This window comes from Corapipo altera, unplaced genomic scaffold (genome assembly GCF_003945725.1).
Source record: "Corapipo altera isolate COAL_440 unplaced genomic scaffold, ASM394572v1 56, whole genome shotgun sequence".
NCBI lineage: Eukaryota > Metazoa > Chordata > Aves > Passeriformes > Pipridae > Corapipo > Corapipo altera.
In genome coordinates, this window is record NW_020884896.1 from 2,679,950 (window position 1) to 2,702,072 (window position 22,123).

At 38.5% G+C, this 22,123-nt stretch overlaps 1 protein-coding gene across 1 annotated transcript; it reads right to left on the bottom strand.

Moving 5' to 3' along the window:
- Window positions 1-9,242: 9,242 nt before the first annotated feature.
- Window positions 9,243-19,816, bottom strand: SLC35G1 (solute carrier family 35 member G1). Its single transcript, XM_027648181.1, has 3 exons — window positions 19,596-19,816; window positions 15,550-15,730; window positions 9,243-15,037 (listed from the first exon to the last, which is right to left on the bottom strand). The coding sequence occupies exons 1-3, from the start codon at window positions 19,801-19,803 to the stop codon at window positions 14,278-14,280; spliced, it is 1,149 nt and encodes a 382-aa protein (XP_027503982.1). The 5' UTR covers window positions 19,804-19,816; the 3' UTR covers window positions 9,243-14,277.
- Window positions 19,817-22,123: the final 2,307 nt, after the last annotated feature.

Below are 22,123 nucleotides of genomic sequence, written 5' to 3' on the forward strand. Positions count from 1 at the left end.
ATTACATAATACTCTAGTGTACTCTACAATTTCTTAGTGTTAGTTGCTTCATAACAAATCTTGCAATAGGTTTTCAACTCTACAATACTGACAATAAACTAAACACACAGGCAACAAGAACCTTTCCATGGAAGCTTTTTCCAGTTTCTCTCTGCTTTTCCTTTTTTTTTTCAAGAGTGCAGGAAAGTTATTATTGCATTATTCCAAGGGAAAATATATATAATTTCTCCTTTGCAATGTGTTCACGCTTTATTTTTTTCAATTTGCAAAACTCCAACAATAAAAGATATCCCGTCCTGAAAAGAAAGTGATACTTTTTACAGAATGGAAAATTTGGAGAAATCACTGTATCCTTGACTTGCCAAAAAATTAGGGCATCTGTCAAACTTCAGGCGCACATCAATGGGCCAACTTGGCATACCAGGGATCAATAACATGCTTAAGCACTTTGTTGTATTAAGGATTTCATTCCTCAGATCCAGCTCCTGACCTGGAAATTGAAGATTTCCTTGTTTCACTGAGACACTGGAAGATTATTTAACAGTAAGATTTTTGAACAGTGAAAGAGACAAGTCTGATACAACAGTGGCAGGTGATATGTACAGAATAATTAGATGCTCATTCCCTCTACGATGACATCTGCTTCTGTGAATACTGTAGGAAAGAAGAAATTACCAGTATAACAAAGCTTCAGCGCTGCTCTCTTTCTAAAATGTATTTATGCAATTAACAGTTCAAAAATTGCATCCCTGTAAAGCATTGGAGGATGAGAAAAATTTGAATATGAAGTAATAATGATGCCTAGAAATAAAGTTGCTACTTTTAATGTGATTTCCTTCTTTAAAAACAAGTCAAAAATTACACGCAGCTGATGAGAAAGATGAAATTGCATCCCAGCTACACATTTGCAGTTGAGACAAGGCATCTTCTTTCCATTCCAACAGAAGTACGTGATCCTCTGCGATGCTGCAAGCAGATTAGATTTACTTTGGACAAAGTGCTTTGCCTTGGTGACAGGTTACAAAGCTGCCTGTTAGGATAGTTAACCCAAGTATTCTGTTTGTCTCCATTATGGTAAGATTCACTGGGTTTGGACCTCTCTCCCTCGTTGTACACACAACAGAAATAATTCCCCTCAACCAAAGTCACTGATCTTTTTTTAAAATTAATTTGCTCCCAAGGTGGAAGAACTCTGCAGGCACCCAGACCTCCACTTTCTCTGGGGACTCCCATGCCCGAGCTTTACAGAAGTGAATTTTGAGCTGCCTGGCAATCTCAGTGCTATACAGATGAAGAAAATATTTTTTTGCTGAACTTGACTCATGGGTCACAGTTTCTTTTTAACATTCTCAGCCAAGCAGAGACTGCCTTAAGAATGCTTCAGTTTTCTCTCTCATTGTCCATCAGTGTCTACCCTGTTTTCATGAGAACTCACTGTTAATCATCACACTGCACTGCTACTCCATCAGGCTTGACGATATAGAAAGACAACACATCCAGTTCAAATACAGTACTTAAAGGCAGAGAAAAATACAGGACTTTCAGAAAACTTTGATGTGTCTTTTAGCTCTTTTATCAGCTAACAGTCTTCTACCGAACATGTATTTTGGAGTTTGGGTTACAACACTGATTTAGAGATGAACTTCAAAGTGATGCATAAATATTAAATTCCACACATTCCTGTGAGATGGTAAGTATTATTCACATTATACAGATGGGGAAACTAAAGCAATGTGAGTTTACTTGGGCAATTTTCCCATCAAGAAAAAAAAGTAACTACAGTGGTAGCATCAGTAGTCAAGAATACCTGGCTTTTTTCTGCACTCACTCTGAACGGCACATCACTTGCCTAAACCCTGCAGTATAATCTATAAAGGAATATTTTGTTTTCAGTCATGATATTATATAGCAGAATTTTCAAACAATTTATTTAACAAATTACATAAAACACTTAAAATATGCTTTGATTTAAAAAAAATAGCCAAAAGGTTTTTCCTTGGGCTTTGCTCCAAAATTCATCCTTTAGCTAGGACTAAAGAAAAGCACGCACACTTGCACACATGCAAACAGAAATTCTAAAAGAAAATTAGAAACATATGAAAATAAGGATTGAGAATGTTTTCTTAACTGCACCCTGGTTTCAATACAGCAAAATTTTCATTGATTTACTAATGGATAGAATTTTTCTTGTGAAGTAACACACAGGCCTTATCTGCAATTAATTCCTTGCTTCCATTAAAGGAATTATCATCCTACAGAATTACAGCCCACGGAGGCAGGGCAGCTCAGCTCTCTCTATAAAGCACAATCTACTTAAATCATAAGGTGATTCCACCCTATGAGGAGAGTTTTTACAGAAAGAGTTTCAGTTGAGACAACTATTATTTTAGTAAGAGCTAGATTTTGAGGCTATTTATTACTGCTAGATAAATAATCACAACCAGTACAAGTTCTATACTGATTCTCAATATAATAAATAAATAATACAAACTACTTGAATTTCAGAAATTGTTTTTAAATTATTAACTCTAGACTGGAGGTTTCTTATGAAGCCTGCTATTCTATGACTGTTACAACTTTTTAACCACATTACAGACTTATTGTTACTTTACGTGATGTAATGTGAGGTGTTTTGCCTATCTGACCACTAAAACCATCACCACTCATGGAGGGAATTCTGAAAGTTTAATGAACTTGCTCAATGACTTTCTGACATTTCAATTAGAAAGAAAAAAATTTAACAAGATAAAACAAATAACTGTTAAAAAAGACTGAAACAATGACCTTTGGAATTGACATCAGCTGTTTGACTTTCAAATCATTAGTAAAGTCATCCCCCAATTAGTCTTTGGAAGAGATACAAAAGGTTTTGTAGTAAACATGAAAAAAACTCATACATTATTTTCAAATATCTCTAAGATAAGGATAATTAATTATACATACGGAATAATTGCATTATCACTTTTTTGGCTATTCAAGTTTTACTCTGAGAAATTTCATATATCAGTGGAGTAACTTCTAATATAGATCAAATTAAAGAAAGCCTTAACTATTCACATTGTATAACTTAGCTATATTTTTAGTATGCCATTATTTTATGGCATCATAAAATATGATAGTTTTTTAAAAGTTAGAGACTATATTAGAATGCAGGTCTTCAAAACATTGGAGCAATAACTCTTGTTTACTTCATATTACAGTTCAGGGACAATGGAAGTCAAATTATTAATACCAGTAGTTGAATAAAGTTAATAAATGTAATAAAACTGAACACTATACCATAATTTTCTGTTAATTCTCTCTAGAAAAAAACCAATAAAACCCCAGAAGATGGAAAGTACATAGCTATTAATTAATCTATGAGAGTTTATGGGTCATTAATAATACATAAATATTAGTGATATTAAAGTGGCAAGTAACAAACACATCCCAGATCATATTGTACAGTCATGATGAAAATGTATTGAGAAGCCTGCTTTATTACTTTTGTCATATAAAGTTCCTCAATACACAGTAAAGTCTTTAATATATTCATAATGATAAAATGTATTGTTGCTTATAAGAAATTACATGGTCCAACCAGGACAGAGTATTGTCCTGAGCACCTAAACAATAAAGTCTGATTTATGTAATCTATTATGTGTATCTGTCCCTGAATAAGGCCATTATCTGTTCCAGTTCACTTAATTAATCCTGTTGAACAGTATTTCTAGGCTTGTTTCTCCTGAGTGACATTTTCAAGGAAGCTTCATCAAAAGGTAGTTTTTTATTGCCTCATAATTGTGCCTTTAGTTTGAATACCTAATTACTATTGTACTCATGGATTCACTTCATCTGTAAAACAACAAATGAGCTCCGTCATCCCTTTAAACAAGCAGCCAGGACAATGAGTTATTAATTTAATAAATTATAAAATCTGTATTGTCTTAATGCTCATATCTAAACAACGACTCTACAGGTTAATTTAATATTAACTCCATTCAGTTCCTTTACTGTCAACCTGCCATAGCATATATTTGACCAAATTCAAGAACCAACACAAGAATTTGTTTAGGTAACCAACCAGAATGGTTAAAGCCATAAGATATTTTAACTGTTTATTTTTAATAGCTGAAAAATTTGGGTGCTAACACAGTGGGTAATGATATTAGAAAACATGTAAGTACCCAGTATGTTTGTATTTTTGCTCTTCTTAATATTAAGATACTTTATGTTGGATGATTCCAAGTACCCTCTTTGTAAAAAGTTTAACTCAAAATCTTGTAGTGTTTTCCATGTGTAGTGTAATTCTAATGTAGTATTACACTAACAGACTCATTGAAAAGGAAAATAAAGTGAGGAAAATCTTTTAGCACTGTAACAGCACCCATGTTTTAGCCTGGTGAGCACTTCAATGCATTGCTGAAATATGTAAAAGGTAAATAATAATAATAATAATAATAATGATGATGATGATGAAGTAAATAATAATCTAGTGTTTTCTACAAAGTCAGGCTGGCTGATTAGGTGTTGAAAATGTGAGAGCACAGGAATGCTTGTGGTTAATAGTTATTCAGGAATGAGCATATATGACCAGGACTTTCCATGGGAGAAGCCAGACAATCAGACTGCAAAAAAGGTAATAATTACTTTGCTTTTTGCTCATGAAATTATAAAAAGGATATTAACTTTGCAATATCTATTATAGCCTCTCCCCCAAAAAGGAACATTATGAAATTTACTGTAAATTCTAAAAATACGTATTTTACAATCAACATGTAAAATTCTAGTATTAAATAAAGAAAAAAAACTTGCCTTGTTCCATTGTCACATCAGTGCATAGTTTCACAGCTAGTCCCGAGCAACTCAATTTTATGTAACTTTAAATACAACAGAACCTTAGTAAAATGTTTTTTTTCTTTTATAATAAAACCAAAATAAACTTCAGCTTCTGTTTTATATGCCAGTTGAGATTCTTTGCAGTAATTCCTTCCACATCTGCTCTGCAGCTTTCAGATTTATAAAAGCAGTATCTCCCAATTTCCTTTCATCAGAATATTTTAATGCTGTGCTTTATAGACATGTTGGTAGAGTTTAACACTGAGTCACTAATTACAACTTGGAGTCATATATATGCTAAGGTTAAGAAAATAAATACATGTGGTTATGAAGAATTGAATACTGAAAATCCCAAATAACCTAGTCAAAAATTCTTCAAGTGTGATAACATACCAATAAAAGTACACATGAAATTATCACAGAGGTTATAAAAATAAAATTGAGAGTTAAAGAAAAAGTAAATAATAAAACTAAACAAAAGTACCACCAGATTCTAAATTAATGACCTAAGATCATGTGCAGAAAATTTGCCAACCAGATTGTAACAGAAAAACTTAAGAACCTTATGGTTTGGGAAAGAGGCTGGTATGGGAAGATCTTCATAAACCATTTGTCCAAAACATAAATTCCTAGGATTTCTGAAGGCAGTACAGTATTGGTATCTCCCAATTTCAAGTTTCTCAGTTGCCAGTGTATTGTAAATGCCATTGGCTTTCCAGTGAACAGCCCATCGGTGTGAGCATTTGAGAGGACAGAGAGCGTAACATGGACAACCTCAAACCACATTAATCTTCACTATATGCAGGATTAGGAGTTTTGCATTGTCCTGACTGATCTGTGCACTGTCACTGCACACCCAGTATCTGAGGAAATCTGTTTTGTCACAAAAAATTATCAGTAAAGACTGCAAAAATAAAGCTTTTAATCCTGAAATGAAGTTCTAAATATCCAAGAAAATGATACAAAAGGCAAAATAGAAAAATATGCTACAAAAACATCTGAGGGCATCACAGAACCTGGAAAGACCAAAATCCTCCAGAAAATTTAAAAGAGCAGATCAAATTGGCAAGTATATTTCTCTCAAGGAAAACAGCATATAAGTTTGTTGATCAAAACTGACATCTAGAGAGCTACAAGCTAACTAACATAAAGTATCATCCACTACCTCAAGGCCAAGGTTTCCAGGTTTCAATAAAGGCATACTAAAGAAACAGAAATGTGGGTATAACTCTAGTTTTCCATGCTAATCATGGGATACAGGCTGTAATCTGAAGCAAGGAACATGCTCTCAAGGGTATTCTTATATAATCAGCAGAGAACAAACCGTTCCTTCTCTTCCTTAAATCTGTACCCAATCACACAAACAGGGTTCATTGGGACAGCTTTGCTGCAGAGTACTTGCCAGTAAGAGAACAAAGATTATCCCCCAGACTTTTCCTTTCTGTTTTCTCTCCCCTCCCTCCTATAGAATGGCAGATACAAGGGGCTGTTCTCTAAAGCTGGGTCAAGATGATTCATGACAGACTGACATTAAAATGTACAAGTCCTATTGATGCAGAAAATATGGTTAATCTGTAAAGTTTACAGTCTTTATATCTATATATAGATATAGGTATATAGATGTTTCACACCTTCCTCCCTTCCTTGAAAAAACAACATAGCCCAAGTGTGCTGATAATATCATAAATTGAAATCAGCCACCTTTACTGCAAATTAAGAACTAATGAACTGCAAAGGAAATAAGCTACATGGTTCTGGCAGACAAAGCAGGAAAGGGAGATGAATCACATGAGCAAACGAGGCTTCCAGGGTAGAAAAGGCTATCTGGCTACTTGCAGTGCTCCCATGGTAGATTTCAGACTTTTAATAATGAAGAAAATGTTTTGTCATACAGCAAGGATAAAGAACATCAGCTAAGTGTGTTTGTATGGACCCCCTACATATATTACTACAAATGGTAGATACATAGGATCTTGTTCATATTACATAAAGATGATGTTTAATGAAGAAATTGAATACACATCTATTACAAGGCTTTGGTTGGCATGAAGTTTCTGGTAAAGTGAAAAAACCCCAACAAAATCAGGGTTACTTTTTAGAAGTGAACAGCTTTTTCCTTAGCTTCCTGATCAAAACTTAGTAGTGACTGAACAGTTTTTATGGTAATATAAAGGAACATTTGTTTTAAGAAATAAAGTGCAAATGGGAAAGTAGAAAGTAAATATTAATATCTGATTCACAGTGCACTGTGAGGGTTTTTTATGAAATAAAATGGATCTGCCACGTAGCCTTTCCAAATAATATTAAAAAGGTTTTTCTCTAGCATTACTTAGCTTCCCAAAAACTGTCCAGTACTTCCTATTAAGTAGAACAACACCTACCAGTGCCAGTTAACACCAGCAAAAAATCCTCCAGCCAACCTTCCAATGGAAAACATTTTGACAAGTATTTTTTCTAGCTTACTGTAGTACTTAACTGTGTCACCTCCTCCCTTTCTAACATTCTTCTCCCTTAAATTAAGTTGGAACCACCCTTCTCAACTCTACCAGGCTTTAGGCACAGCACAGTGCATCTATGCTCAAAAGCTTGCACGACTTCCCCATTTAATCAACTGTTCTGACTGAAGAGGCTCTTCCAGCACACCTGGTCCTGTCCATAGCCCTGTGCTGTGGTGGCCAGAGCAAGAGAGTTACTGGGAAACTCTGGCATTGGAAATATTGGGCAGCAGGGCCCTGGAGATGAGGTAAGAGATAATATATAGGGCCTCCCTGCCTCAGCACTTGCACCAGCAACATCATTACCAATGAGATGTCCAATTTCATTACCTGCTAATCCATTGACATTCACAGGAAGGGACCAGGCCCACTCTCTCCTTGCTCCCCAGAATTTCAGAAAGTGTTGCCAAAGTCCTCCTGTACTCTCTAGTATCTTTTGCTCTGAAAGGGGGTGGATGATACCTTTTAAAACATCAAAGAGATTATTCAAGGATCTGCTGAGCAGTATTCTGTATAGTCATTTAAATGCTTTAGTGGTACTTGGACTCCTATTTAAATGTAATATTTACAGTGTGCACATCACACTGCATTGAAACTTTTATTGTCCAGAGCTGCAGATTGGGATTTTTAAGAGGGTTTAAGCTTATGCACTAAGGAATAAACTAAGAAAAACAGCCCCACCTGCCGACAGAACAGCCACAGTACAGAGTGAAAAGTTTAAGAACTTCATATTTGCCAACCAGAAAACATGGGTCTTCTTTCCATCTCTTTCACAGAGACTCAGAATCACCTCATTTCAGCAGAGCCAAAACTCAAATCTCTCCTTTTTCCTTCGCTCAGTATGTAAGTTCAGATGACAAATTAGTTTCTCATTATCCTTTCCAGAATTCACTGCTCCTTGACAGGATAACACACGAACTTCATTCAGTTCAGTAGAAGCTAATTGAAGAGTACAAAGTATCAACTGAAACCTATCTGAACAATTCATCTGCATATCATATCTCATGTACTGCTTCCTGTGCTCAGGACTGTAAAAACACTTCACTGAATCAATAAGGGGATAAGTCACAGCGCTCTTTTTCTTTTGGGTTTGTGGGGGTTTGGGGGTTTTTTGGGGGTTTTTTTTAGTGAATAGACATAATTCTAAAATTTTGTTTCAAGAGATTTATTATCTAGCAATAGATAATAGCTCTCATCTCTCATGCTATGTCACCTACCATTTGTAAATAAGGAAGATTTCAATATTATCTATCCAAAAATCTCTTTCCCCTTCCCTTAAAGCTTAAATTTCTATCTATTACATATTTTTAGCTGATTGGAGAACCCACAGAACTGCCAAGAGAAAGTGGCAAAGTTTCTTTGACAATTAATCTTCCCTTGCCTATGCCTGGCACAGTAAGTTCTCATGAAGTACCTTGCTTTTTCCTTTACTGACACCTGTGAAACAGAAGGCACCAAGTTGTCCTACAATAAGTTAATTTTTGAGCCTACTAAGTGAAGAAGGGGGTGCTGGATAGACAGGTTAACACTGCTAGGTATTTCCCACTATGTAATTCATCATTCCCCATCTATTTTTCCCTCTTTAACGTTTCAAGTCGCACCCAGAAATAAAATTTGTTACCTGCATAAAGCTCTCAAGTGTAAGCTTCAGAAGTCCGCTGACACTGTAGGAAGAAGCACTTACAAGGATAATAAAAAAAAGTACTCCAGTATTTTTGTAATATTTGTCAATGATGATGGTTTTACACATGAGATTTTTTTCCCTGCTTTTTCCTCTTTGGTGAAAAGTTAATTATTGACACACTAAATAATGGGAAGCACCAGGATGAATTAAGTATCACCTTGTGACAAGAGAGATAAGACTTGAATTCAAATCATGATGTACAGAAATAAAACAAAACAAAAAAATACACAGAAACAAATCACCACTTGCACACAGGAAAATTTAACTTTACTGATCTGTTGATGCCACAGTGTTTCCAGTCAAGAAACTGCTGTATGGAAGCTGATGGAGCTTCTTTTTGTTTCTAGCTAGTTGCAAGGCACAAAAAATGACATAGCATGATAGCAGACATAGCAGAATTTAAGGCATATGCTCGTGTTTAACAGAGACTGTTTGATTAACAGTTCTTTCAAAAAGCTTTTACAATCACTACATTCAGTTATGTTCCATTAATCAATGCAAAACCAGAGACTAATTCTTCAGGATCATTTTATTAGCAATGATGAATATAAATCTCTTATGAAAATATTCTTAACATTTCAATATATAAGAATTGTCTATAAAAATATACTACTACATAACAAAGCCAATACCTTCTACAAAACATATAACTCAACATATATTTAACAATACATAGGATACAGTAAAAATCCTTTAATTAATGCTGAGGGTATTTTTACCCCCTTTTGTCATACAGTAACTCATATAACATAGGAAATTACTCATTCTGATATACAGAAGTGTTATCACCATAGAAGTCTACGTATGTTCCACCCTGATGTCACCTGCATCTGCAGGAATATAAAGCCAAACTTTTCTTTGGATGGACAGGCAGTTAGGACCACAAAAACATTCTGCTAGTAGCTGCAATGTCCTGCTGAAGTCAGTGTTGCACATCTGCTGTCAGCACTGCCAACCCTGAACCCCTGCAGGGACAGAGATCATGTTTCTACTGCCTTCGTGGGACTGATGCCACAGGTGAGCCTACCATGGCTACATAGGAAACAGACTCTTCCTGGTTAACTACTGCTAGTTAGCAAGAAAATTACTTCTAAAGAGGCTACCTCTATAGAAATAAACCTTCTTCCAACAGACAGCTTGAACAAAAGCTCAAGGAAGAGAAAATACCATGGGAGTGTTTATTCTAAATGATGATCAAGGGTAGTAGTATCCATCTTGTCATTGCCAATTACAGGAGGCTCCATCTTGGTGTTTTGGAATGGGAAAGAGCCTAGTTTCAAGTTTCAGAATAAAAATGACACATGGAACTAGTTATTTTACCAATGCTGATAAGGTGAGGCTACTTCATGCCTAGTGTTAGACAAATGCAGGAAATCCATTTTAATTATGCAGACTGCCCTTGTCTACACAATGAGCTCGTCAAATTCTTGGTGTGGATGTATTAAAGGGCTTTTAGATCATACTTTTGACAACCAACTTAACCTGAAAGAAACTGGCTGCTGCACAGTGACAGTATATAGCTTTTTCTGCCATCAGCTTTCTATAGAAGAGTTGGGTACATAAGGCTTTAAGGCTATAAAGTCCCACTGAAGACTACAGACAATTACGGTGTCTTGCATAGTGAAGAACATAAGAACCATGCATGTGATGCATCAATAACAACTAAATCTTTTGACCCTCCCTATGTTTATGTGCAAAACAATCAATAATTATTACTCTTTCTACTCAGAATCCACTGAAATCAGTACATTGAATGAATATATTGAAATTCAAGAGAAACTTAACTTTATAACACAGCAACTGCAATGCAACAATATTCCTTTGTATTATAAAGGAAGAAGTTTCTATTAGAAAAGTATGTTTATCAAACTTTAAAGATCACAACAGGACACTACCAATGACAAACATTAATATACTTCTGACTCAAAGCTCAGAAAAATAACTTTTGACCCTGAGAAACTTGCTGTATTAAAACTTTAAAAGCTAAAAAAGATCAAAATCTGAAAGAATCAAGGCTCAGCCAGTTTCCTTTCAGATTCTCAAACTGTTAAGTTTTGAAGAAAAGTTTTACCATGTTAACAGAAATTTTAAGAAATATTTTCCATTTAAAAACCCCTATCATTTCACAGTACCCATACTTTTGCAATTTCATTATCTTCAAGGGTTACAACTAATATTTAGGTTTTCAACCTAACTTTGAGAGGAAGAAAAAATATAAAATTGAGGCAGTTGAAAAATTTAAAGCTTAAATGTCTTCCATGCCCAATATCATGTAGAAAAGCTAATTACAGAAACTAGCTTGTTATGCTTTATGACTAGAGAAGCCCTAGTCAAGTCCTTCATTCTCCTACCAGTTAAATAATTCTCTAAAAGATGGACCAAAACCAAAACAATGTTCCAACACATACAGTGTTCTCCAACATAGGATCTTGTTTAGATAATTATTTTAACAACTTAAATATTTAGGAAGGTTTGGGAACAGTAAGAGGAAATAAGCAGATGGAGCCATAAGGAGACCCTATAGGTTTGAACAAAGAAAAAAAAATAGTCATCTGGGTTTTTTGGCACCACAGGTATGAAAATATATCAAAAGAGTTTCTGCAAAAACTCGAGATAAAAATTACCAGTCACTATATTTGGATTCTGATTTCAGATCAGCTTATTTTCTAGATTTATTTATATGTTAAGGGCAAGAAAACAATCCTTTCTTCAGTAGCTTCTTCTCTACCAAGTGTAAACAAGATTCATTGAAATCATAAGAGCTAAAGAGTTCTTGATGTAAGCTTCCACATTATTTTTATTCTGTACTGACAAAGCAGCATTCATATGCTGTAATTTGAAGTATTATCTAATTCCCCTTCCTACTGTTTTTATACTGTCATCGAGTTCAGGCTACCCTGGTTTTGCTCTTTCCAACAACCTTACTAAAAAGATACGTAGCTGGATCAGCTCCCAGGTCTAGCTCATCACATAACCACATAAGCACAAGCACTGAGCCAACATGAGGGAGCAAGGCTAGCTGACAATCCAAGTTTACATCAATCTGAACTGCTCTGGAACCACACCTTTATAAGTGGCAACTCAAACATATGCATATTAAACATGAAGTGAAGCAGTAAAAAATGCAGTCTGTTTTCCTTCCCTTCCCTGAAAGTTATTGCTTAATGGCAGCGATGGCTGAGCAGCAGAAAAACAATCCCAGTTCACAGTTCCAAGTATTAAGCAAAATAGGTGCCAAACTGGAATTTTATTACTACGAGGCTTTAAAGAGATAGGAAAGCAGTTTCATGCTACTCTTGACCCCTTCAGGAGTAGCTGAACTTCAGCCTTCAGGAGAAGCAGAAAACACACAACTATGAGCAGGAACTGACTCTTTCACTCAAGCGGAATCTGCTCATACCCATAAACACATACGGATTCAGGGTGCTGGTTTACGTACAGAAACTCACACAAAGAGGCTCCTCACACCAGATACATCCCAAAGCACTATATGCACTCCAGCCCTTTGGGACTGAAGTCCCTAGATCTGCCCTGACAGGATGCAATGCTTATTGACAAAGGAAAAGACATGTGACTAGACATCTACAAATCAAAATAAGGAAACATCCATCACTTTCAGAAATTTTGAAACAAATGTGTATCAAGTGTATAGAACACTGCATTTTCCTTTAGAAAAACACTACAGTGAGTAAATAACTGAAAACTTCCTCATGATACAAATGTCCAAACAAAGATCGACTTAAAATTTTCTTTAAACTCTACTGAGACAAGACCTGAAAGTACATAAGACTCAATTTGGGAAAATCCCACTTCCTGATACTAAACATTTAGTCCTCCTCAAACGTAAAGGACACCAAGATCAGTAACACAAGTATTTTTTCTTAGTGTTGCTATCAAGATAAAGCCTATAAAAGCGAGAAGATGTGCAAGAAAAGTGATAAAGGTAGATTTAAAAGCGCCAGCTGGAGAAATGGGGCTGAAGTTGCCCACTAGCACTGCCTGATGTAGTGTGGATGCCTGAACGTGATGAGATGTGTATGCATAGCTTTACCCTTCCACCAAGCTCTCCTCAGACCTCTTCTGTAGAATCTCTGTACGGCCTTGGCCAATCTGCATTTTCTGTGAAACTGCAACTACCTGCACTCTTGTACATTCTTAGGAAGTAGGCAAAAGCTTTATTGTAAATGCTCCTAACTTTATGAAAGCCAAGGAGACTTAAACTTGGTCTCATAAAGAACTTTCGTACAGAAGAATCTAAACAAAAGGGTCATAAGCAGCATTAAAAATAACCTCTATTAAATACCTAAAAAATATAATCTTTTGCATAGAATAAAGAAAAGTGCAGCTACAGAGTAACATTCCATACCACAAGAAATGGCTAATTTACAAGTGGTATAAAATTAAACATTGTCTTTCATCATTGAGAGTGCAGCAACTAAAGACATGTTTATTGAGAAAAATCACATTTGGGGAAAGAAAAAGGGATTAGGTTCTTTCACTGTGTCTGTAAAGCAAATGCACACACTTAACATTCTTTTTAAAAGAAAGCAAAGCTGATAGATAATTTTCGTAAGTAAATTTTCTCTTTATATTACTTGGAAAGATGAAATATCTTTTGTTCTTTTAAAATCCAAATTAAAAACAAATCCTCATTTGACATCTGTTTTGTGCAAAAAAAATAGCTTGTAAATGTGCAACCTTTATCAGTTCTATAAAAGTTGGTTGCTTAAAGATTACTAACTCCTCATTCCTTTCTAACTTTTTACTGCAATCCCTCCAGTAATCAAGCACAGAATAGTATTAAATAAGCCTGGGAGACTATTTCCACTGCTCTGAAGAATAAAGAAAGGGTCTAAGAAGTGGGGAGTCAAGAACTTTAGGAAAATAAATATTCATAGAATCACAGAATATGCAGAGTTGGAAGGGACCCATCAGGACCATCATATGCAACTCCTGGCCCTGCACAGGACACCCTAAGAATCACGCCATGTGCCTGAGAGCATTGTCCACTTCTGATAGGAAGCAACAACTTTAAAGTATCTTTCCACTGCTCATATTTTCAGGCCTAAATATGAAAAAGAAAAGCATATACCTAATCAATTACTAAAACATCTTCAATTTTGGTTTAAAATAATAAAAAAAAAAGATCCATTTATTTTATTGGATATAATTTGGTACTACAATTTGGTAAATGGGGTGTTTAAAATAAATAAATATTGTGTGTATATATATATATATCTCAAGATTGCTTGTTTCTGCAACGAATTAGTGTCTATACTCTTAGATTTCACTTTGTTTAGCTTTTTTCACGCTTTGTCGCCACTTGCGAATGGCGGTTCCAGAACTACTGGCTACTACACACAGGGCACCACCCACAGTCCACCAAGTTGGCAGATGATTGAGAAAAAGAATTTGCAAAATAAAAGCAAAAACCACATCCATTGTTCTCATTATGGATACAGGTCCAGCTTTCTCTATCTGTAATGCTTTTGTGAGAAATATCTGACCCCCTAAACCTAACAAGCCTATTAATATTAGAAAAACTCTATCTTTACCACAGTGTGGTAAACGCCATTCATTCAAAACAAACAATGCTATAACACATCCAATTAAACCAATGACTGCATAATACCAAATTGACAAAAAATAATGCACAGATTTTCCCACCTTCCTTAGTATAACAATAGTCGAAGCTGCAGATGCTGTGCTTGCAATTGCTGCTATAGTTCCTTTAAGGTGATCTGTGTAACTTCCTTCAATCCCTGCAGCACGTGACCCAAACAGAAAGGGTGGTCTAGCAATAAGAATCACTCCAGTGATTGCAAAGAGGGTAAACAGAAGATCCCAAGGACTGTATTTCTCTTTGAGAAAGATCCATGCCAGCAATGACGTAAAAACAGGACTGCTAAAAGTTATAACAGTGGCATCAGCCAGTGGCATGACTTGGTAAGCGTAGTAGAGAAGAACCATTGCAGTAGAGCCAAGGAATCCTCGGAAGAAAAGAAAAATTCTTTTACCTTTTGGTCCCAAAAACCCTGTTCTGAAAAACAGAAATGTCACATTAATGTCACCGGCTTGCTTATGTCATGACTAACATTCAAACACATTTAGATGTACGCATCCATCTAGATGGTACACGCCTTTCTAGATAAGGGACTTCAATATCCAGATATTTTAACTGTTTGATCACAGAACAATTTACTGTCATCATGATCCCCAATCACATTCAGAGTTCAGAACCTGTTCTTGCTATTAATTTTTTGTGTGCAAAATAAGCCAAGAGTATCTACAAATTACCTTCTTTTTAAGATCACCACTTCATGGAAGATCAAACCATTGATAAGATAATCCTTGTAGAAAATGCTACAATTCAGGGAGTCAAAGATTTTCAGTTTTCTCAATCATATTAAGAAACTACCAACTAATCCAAAACAACACAGTTATGCAACTGAAGTTCAAATTAAAATAATATTGCAATCTGATTTAAGTGAGTGATAATTGTAGATATACTTTCAAGAAATAACTTTAAATTTAAACATTTGCTATACTTACTTGTAGTATATTAAACCAGGAAGAACGAATGCCATTTGGAAAACACATCGAAATGCGCTCACTTCCACTGAATGTATATCTTCCAGTTTTTTAAGAAATAGAGAGGCCACTGAGAAAAGGAAGGCAGACAGTACGGTATAAAATAGACCAAGTCCTGGACACGCAGCTTTCTTCTTTGTTCCTGCAACAGACATACTACAGTTAATAAGGATCTGTTAGAAAACTTCTCTGATCAGGTAATTCTCCACTGCACTGCTCCATACATCTGTAGCAATTCTTGTGGTAGAGGACAGGGGGATCAAAGAAACAAATGCAAATATTACATGTATTTACCAGATCTACCTTGAAAATATTTTTCAAGGACCACCAAAGGTCTCTTTTTTTCCTCAAAACAAGGCATAAGAGATGAACTCTAACACCTGGGATACAAAAGTTCTTATAGTTCTACACAAGTTAACTTTACTTCTTGTAGCTATCAGACTAGTATGGGTGATTTACTATAGGGACTAGTTATGATTCTGCTCAAGGACCAGTAAATGTAACTGACTACAAAATGGCCTATGGTCAGATTCTGAAACTTATTACCTTATTGCCTTAGTTAATTAAGGTTCACAACCTAGTATTTAATTTCCTTTCTCACCAATCCACACATATAAAAGCTGTGTAAAGACCATCCCTTTTGTTATAGCTCATGTTTACTTTGTAGCTAAATCACCCTAAATATGACCTAGACCTACAGAATTTTCATATAACATTTTTATCTTGCTGTAAAAATTCAAATATGTTTTTCAAATAGGCATCACATAAACATTTTTAAACAGAATAAACTCAAGTGACTAATGGTAAAGCATCATAGGCTTGATGACTATCATAATTCCATGAAGACCATAGTTTATGCTTATTTATCATACTTGTCTTTCCTGAAATAGTGTCCCAAGTCCAATGTTTCTATCTGAGCTTCCTGATTACCTCAGGCTCTCTTCAGCAACATACTCTTCCTCGTTCCACTCATTTTCTCCACCCTTAACTATTTAAAAAAAAAAAAAAGCCAACACAGAAGGAGAACTGCTGCTGCTGACCTCAACACCATCTCCAAAGAAATTAGCCTTTTTTGTTAATTGCTTTGTTTCATAAAAGGAACAGCCTTTCCACTAAACCTAGAGGTGAACACCATGGAAAAAGAGAACCCATCTAAAAATTTGAGTGGGATGTTACCTCACTGTCTCTTTTTCTCTGTCTGCCTAAAACATTGGGAGTTACCTTTTCTTCTACAACACTCTCTAAAGATAGGAGCAAGAACTCCATGTCCCAGAGACAGTGTTTTGATAAAAGGTGCCTCATCTCACATTAGTGCAGCAGCCTGTGAGCCTTATGGATCCTCTAAAACATAATCAGCAGGGTACTGCTGTGAGTTGCTTAGCAACTAAATATGGTTTTGAGAGGCTTTTTTCGCTTTGTTTTGGGTGTGTGGCTGGTTTTTTTTAATTAACAAAACTTGTCACAAACTGTTTTGATCCTCCTCGAGATCAGCACTCAAGGCTGAGAAACTGCATCTTACTACCTAAGAGCTGAGACTGTGGGCTGACACAGTTCTAGAGGCCCAGGCTTTAAAACAAATCTGAAGTAGGCAAAAGGCCTGCTTCTCAAGGGATCCTGCTACACTGCAGCTGAAAGTGAGTTACAGCTTTGACTAGAAATATTTCTATTTAGCAACAGCCGCTTACATAAAAGTGACTGTAAAAACTACCACCAACCAATACTGGACCGGGACATCTACCAACTATGAAACAGTGGATTTCAAAAATGTTCATGAATTATGTAATGCCCTAATCCACACAGTCACACAACAGAACTACAAAATCAACAACGTCTCAATATTAAAGCAAGAGGAATCAAACTGGCCTGTAACTGAAATGGGAAATCCAAACCCATGGTGGCTTATGGATGAACACAGCACAAACAGAACTATTAACTTTTATTTCAGGCATGATAGCTCGTCTGATTACTACAGAACAAAGCCAATCTAAATAATGAAAGTGTTGAAATGGAAAACCAATCCAATTAAAGCAAAATATGCTGAAAGGATCTTATACCCAGAACTAAGCTTTGCACTGGCAGGAACAAAGAAAAAGCAGAAGGAACTCATTTCTGTAAGCTACCCAATATACCAAGCCTACCAGAAACATAATCTTTTAATACTAGAATTTAAACCATCAACATCTTGCATTGCCAAGGCATGTACTCACTGCAACGAGAAAGTGTTTTATTTCCTTTTAAAAATAAAATGGTACAAGTTCTTCCACCAAAAACAAGAACTGCAGTTCTGAAGAGTACTTATTTCAAAGTAAGTTGTAAGGAGAAGTTAGGTTAAGATAATATTCCCACCCCACAAAATCTTAAGCCTCTAAATACTAACCCAACACCATCAAAACACTCAAGCACTCATGCTTTTTTAGGACTACAGGAGCCTGGAAATAAAAGTTTCAAGCAGTACCCAAGTCATCTTTTTTGAGTGGCTAAAGATTTGGTTTTCCAATTTTATTCTCTGGCCAACTCCAACCTTTCTAAAAATTTTCCACTCCTGTTTTAAGTCCTAGGCAAATGCCTCCCACTGCACACCGTTTTATCTGTAAATTCCGTTGGTGTTTTAATGCCATGCTTTGTTCTAAAAAGTTTTTATACTTGCAAAATGCATACGGTGAAGAAAACCACATTTCTCACATATATGCATCTCAAGAATAGCAACAGAGACAGAAGAGTACTGGCTATTGCGAAGGTGGTCAGCAAGGAGATGATTCACACAGACCTTCACGAAAGGCAGAAGACTGTGATCCATTCTTGACATAATAAAAAGCAGAACAGCTCTCCTACAGTCTTCTGTTAAGTGCCAGGAGCACAACAGCCTGCGTATGAACTAATCATGGTCATGCAAACAGGATCTAAGGGTGATTCATATAGTTCAGTCATAGACTGTCAAAAATTTTGCTAGACAGACTGCTCAAAAACAAAGTACTTTTCTTGGTGAGTTAATGCAAGTTTCTCAGTTCAAACACTGGTTGCTTCCCACCCCAGCTTTGCCTCAGAAGTGACACTAAAGGGAATTTCACTGGTCAAGTACACTCTTCTCTTCTGAGGTCTCCACAGCATACTATCAAATCTATTTTCCGCTAGAAAGTTAATTAGAGTCAATTTAATGACAAATACATTTTCAGCGATGTTGTTTAAAAACTACACATGTTAAAGGACTTCAGATAACAATTTCAGAAGTTATTTTAAGACGGCATTTATGTTTTAAAAGGACTCCATGTAAAACTGACACGTTGGGTATTTCAGAGGAAGTTTGTGGTTTTAACAATTGAAAATGACCAAGAAGCGAAGCACGGATTAAGACAAAACAAAGACTACACTCACACTAAAGCATGGTAAGAATTGCCCAGGAAGTCACAGCCACAAGTTCGTGGACTTGCTGAACTGCACTCGTGCCCCTGCTCAAACGTATTTAACAGTGCCAGAAGTTCACACTGCCAGAAGGTGCCTCTTATTTACCCGAAACTGTCAGGTCTTTCTTCAAAACTTTGACAACAGGAAGTACTGTTTTCCGAGGGGTAATCGCTCCCGAAGCGCTCTCAAGAAGCGACAGAGGAGCCGCCCACCCCTGGGGATGAGCGGCCCCAGCGCTCTGCCCGCTCCCGCTGCCGGGGGGGGCACCGGGCACCCGGCGCGAGGGGCACGGAAGAGGTCGTGCCTGCCGTTCCTGCGCACTCCTCCGCGGGGGCCAGTTTGCCCGGGGAAGAGGAGCGGGAAGAAGCGGGCGGGGCCGAGCACGCTCCCGGGTGACCCGGCGGGCACCAGGTGTGACCCGCCACGGCAGCGGTGTGGCGGCCGCAGGTGCCGGGGCGCCCTCTGCGGCCGCCCGAGCCCGCTCCGCGCCGCCGCCACGTGCGGACAGCCCGGTGCCCTCGGGCCGCTCCCCTGCCCCCGCGCCGGCAATGTCACCCCGACAGCGGGCAGGACGCTGCCCTCCCTGTCCCACTCCCCCTCCTCACCAGCTGCCTCGCAGCAGCGCGGCCAGGGCAAGCCCGAGCTGCAGTCACAAGCGCGGCGCTCCTCGGCGCCCGCCGCCTCAACGCCGGGCGCCGGGCACAGGCACGGCTGCCCCGCACCCGCCCCGTCCTCCTGGCCCGGCTGCACCTCCGGCTCCTGCCCGCCCGCCGCCGGAGCAGCGGCGCCCTCGTCGCCCTGACCCGGCACCATGAGGACGCGGGGCTGCCGCGATGCTCCCGGCGTTTCTCGGCTGCCGGCGACACCTGCCCTGCTGCGCATGCGGCGCGGCCGCCCAGCACCGCCCGCCGCCCTCCCTCGGCCCGCCCGCAGCGCTGGGCACCCGCGGGGCGGGGGGGTGCGACCGGGTCCCGGCTCCGCCACCCCCCGCCAGGCCCCGCCTGGGAGCAGCCGGGTGGCCGTGCCCTCCCGCGGCCGTACCTCACCGGCTGCCCGGCGGCCGCCGAGCGCCCCTCCGGGGGCAGGAGGCAGCGCCCCGCCGCTTCCTCCCCGGCGGCCCCCCGAGAGGGACCCGGCGCGGGCAGCGGTGGCTGTGCCGGGGAGGAGAGAGGCTGCGGTGCCTCGGGAGGGGGAGCTCTGAGCCCGCCGCAGAGCGGGTGCCCGGCGGGGCCGCACAGGCCGCGGCTGCCGCGAGCAGAGGAGGCAAAACACCGGGAAACAGCGACGCGAAGTTGTTTTAGGGGCGTTGTTGCGTCACGTGCGCGCCCGAAATGAGCGAAATGCTCTTGTACGCGGGACTGACCCCTCACAGCGGGCGCTGCTCAGCCCGTACGGGCTCATCAGCACAGGCAGCACCTGTCACGGCCTCTGCGGGTGTCACAGTGTGATCCCGCCGGACCAGGTTCCACCCCCACTGGAATAGCCAGGCAGACCCTCAGTGGGCCCGTCAGTGTTGCCGTGTCAGTGAGCAGGGGCAGAGCATCACTCCCTGGAATACCTGCTGCCTGCACCGGCTGCACTCAGGGGTCCAAGTGGAGATGGGAACCTGGCAGGCGACTCAGGATTGTTAGTAGGGTACAGAAATCACTTAACCACCTTGTCGTGGTGTATTCTCCTTAAGGAAACAATGCTGCCTATGTCTTTGGGTCGGGGAATCGAAAAGGATGCAAAGAAATACGGAATAGCCCTTTTTCCTTACCAATCAAAAAGTACAGAGTAAAAGAAGCAGAATAAATTTCAAATACCAAAAAATTTCCCTTTTGAGCAAGTCGAGCTGTTATCAATAATTACATTTCTATTCAAAGAAGACATTTATGTTCACACTAATCTCCTAACTGCATAAATTAATCTGTGTTTATTTCTTTATTCTTAACAAGGTGAAATGTAATATATAGCTTTAGCAAAATGAGTACTAAATGGTAAATACAAACTATTTCACACAAAGTTTTAAGTTTTTCCTCCAGCTACCTCATAAAAGCTATTTCAAGCTTTCCTTACCACTAATTTAGCACTTTTTATAGTCCATGCTAACCCACCATAAGTATTTAATTATAAGCCATAAGTATTTCATTATCTTGGAGCTAGCATTTGATTAATATGACCAGAATTATTTCACAAATTACTCTTAACTAAAAATTAGATGTGCTATATCCATTATTAAAATGATAAGTCAATTAATAAGGTTGTATTGGAATCAGAATTATTTCTAAATATTTACATTAGCTGATCTCCTAGTGCTATAAACAAAAAAATAAATAAATATATGGTACACTAATTATAAATAATTTTTATTAAAGCTCTTATCAGCATAGCCCTCTACAAATTCTATATTGAAAGCTTTACTAAATCTTTCCCCTGGAGATGCAATTGCAGCTACTTGTCCCACAGAGCGGACCAGCAGGCCAGCAAAACTTTCCAAACAGAGAGCCTTAATTAAGAAATTATTTTTTCTTAATGCACTTCCCTATCCCTCAGAGCTTGGTTTAATTTAGAGAGGGAGGTGCAAATAAACCTGGCAGCCTGCTGCTTTCCCAAGAAACTGTAACTTCTCTGTATTCCAAGGCAGCTTTTACATGTCAGTGTTCTATGAATTGCCAACACGAAGTTAGAGCTGGCCTTGCCCAGACAAGTTTTGGTGAAAGAACAGTGGAGATTCTGTTTCTCAGCAGCCATCCCAGGGTGTCAATCCCACAGATCTCTCAGAGGAAGACCTGGCACATCCCCTGCCCAGCAAGGGTGAAACAGGCTGGCAGAGTGCACCCACACAGATTTTTGTGGCCTGTTGTCACAGTGACTACGTGAGTTACCTCTGTAGGCAGCAACAGCAGAGGCAGCTGGCTAACTTGAGTATTCTGTGAAGAAAACCAGAGCTAGAACATAGTCCACAGTACAGACACAGAACAAAATATAGTGAGTACTTACCATTTCTGGCTATTTGTCTATAAACTTGTTAAAATACACAGATTATATATTTATTTTATAATACTGCCACTATGAAACCCAAAGTAAATTTTTTAAGTGCCACAATGCCAAGTACTGAGCTGTAAAGAGTTTCAAAGAGACTGCAACAACC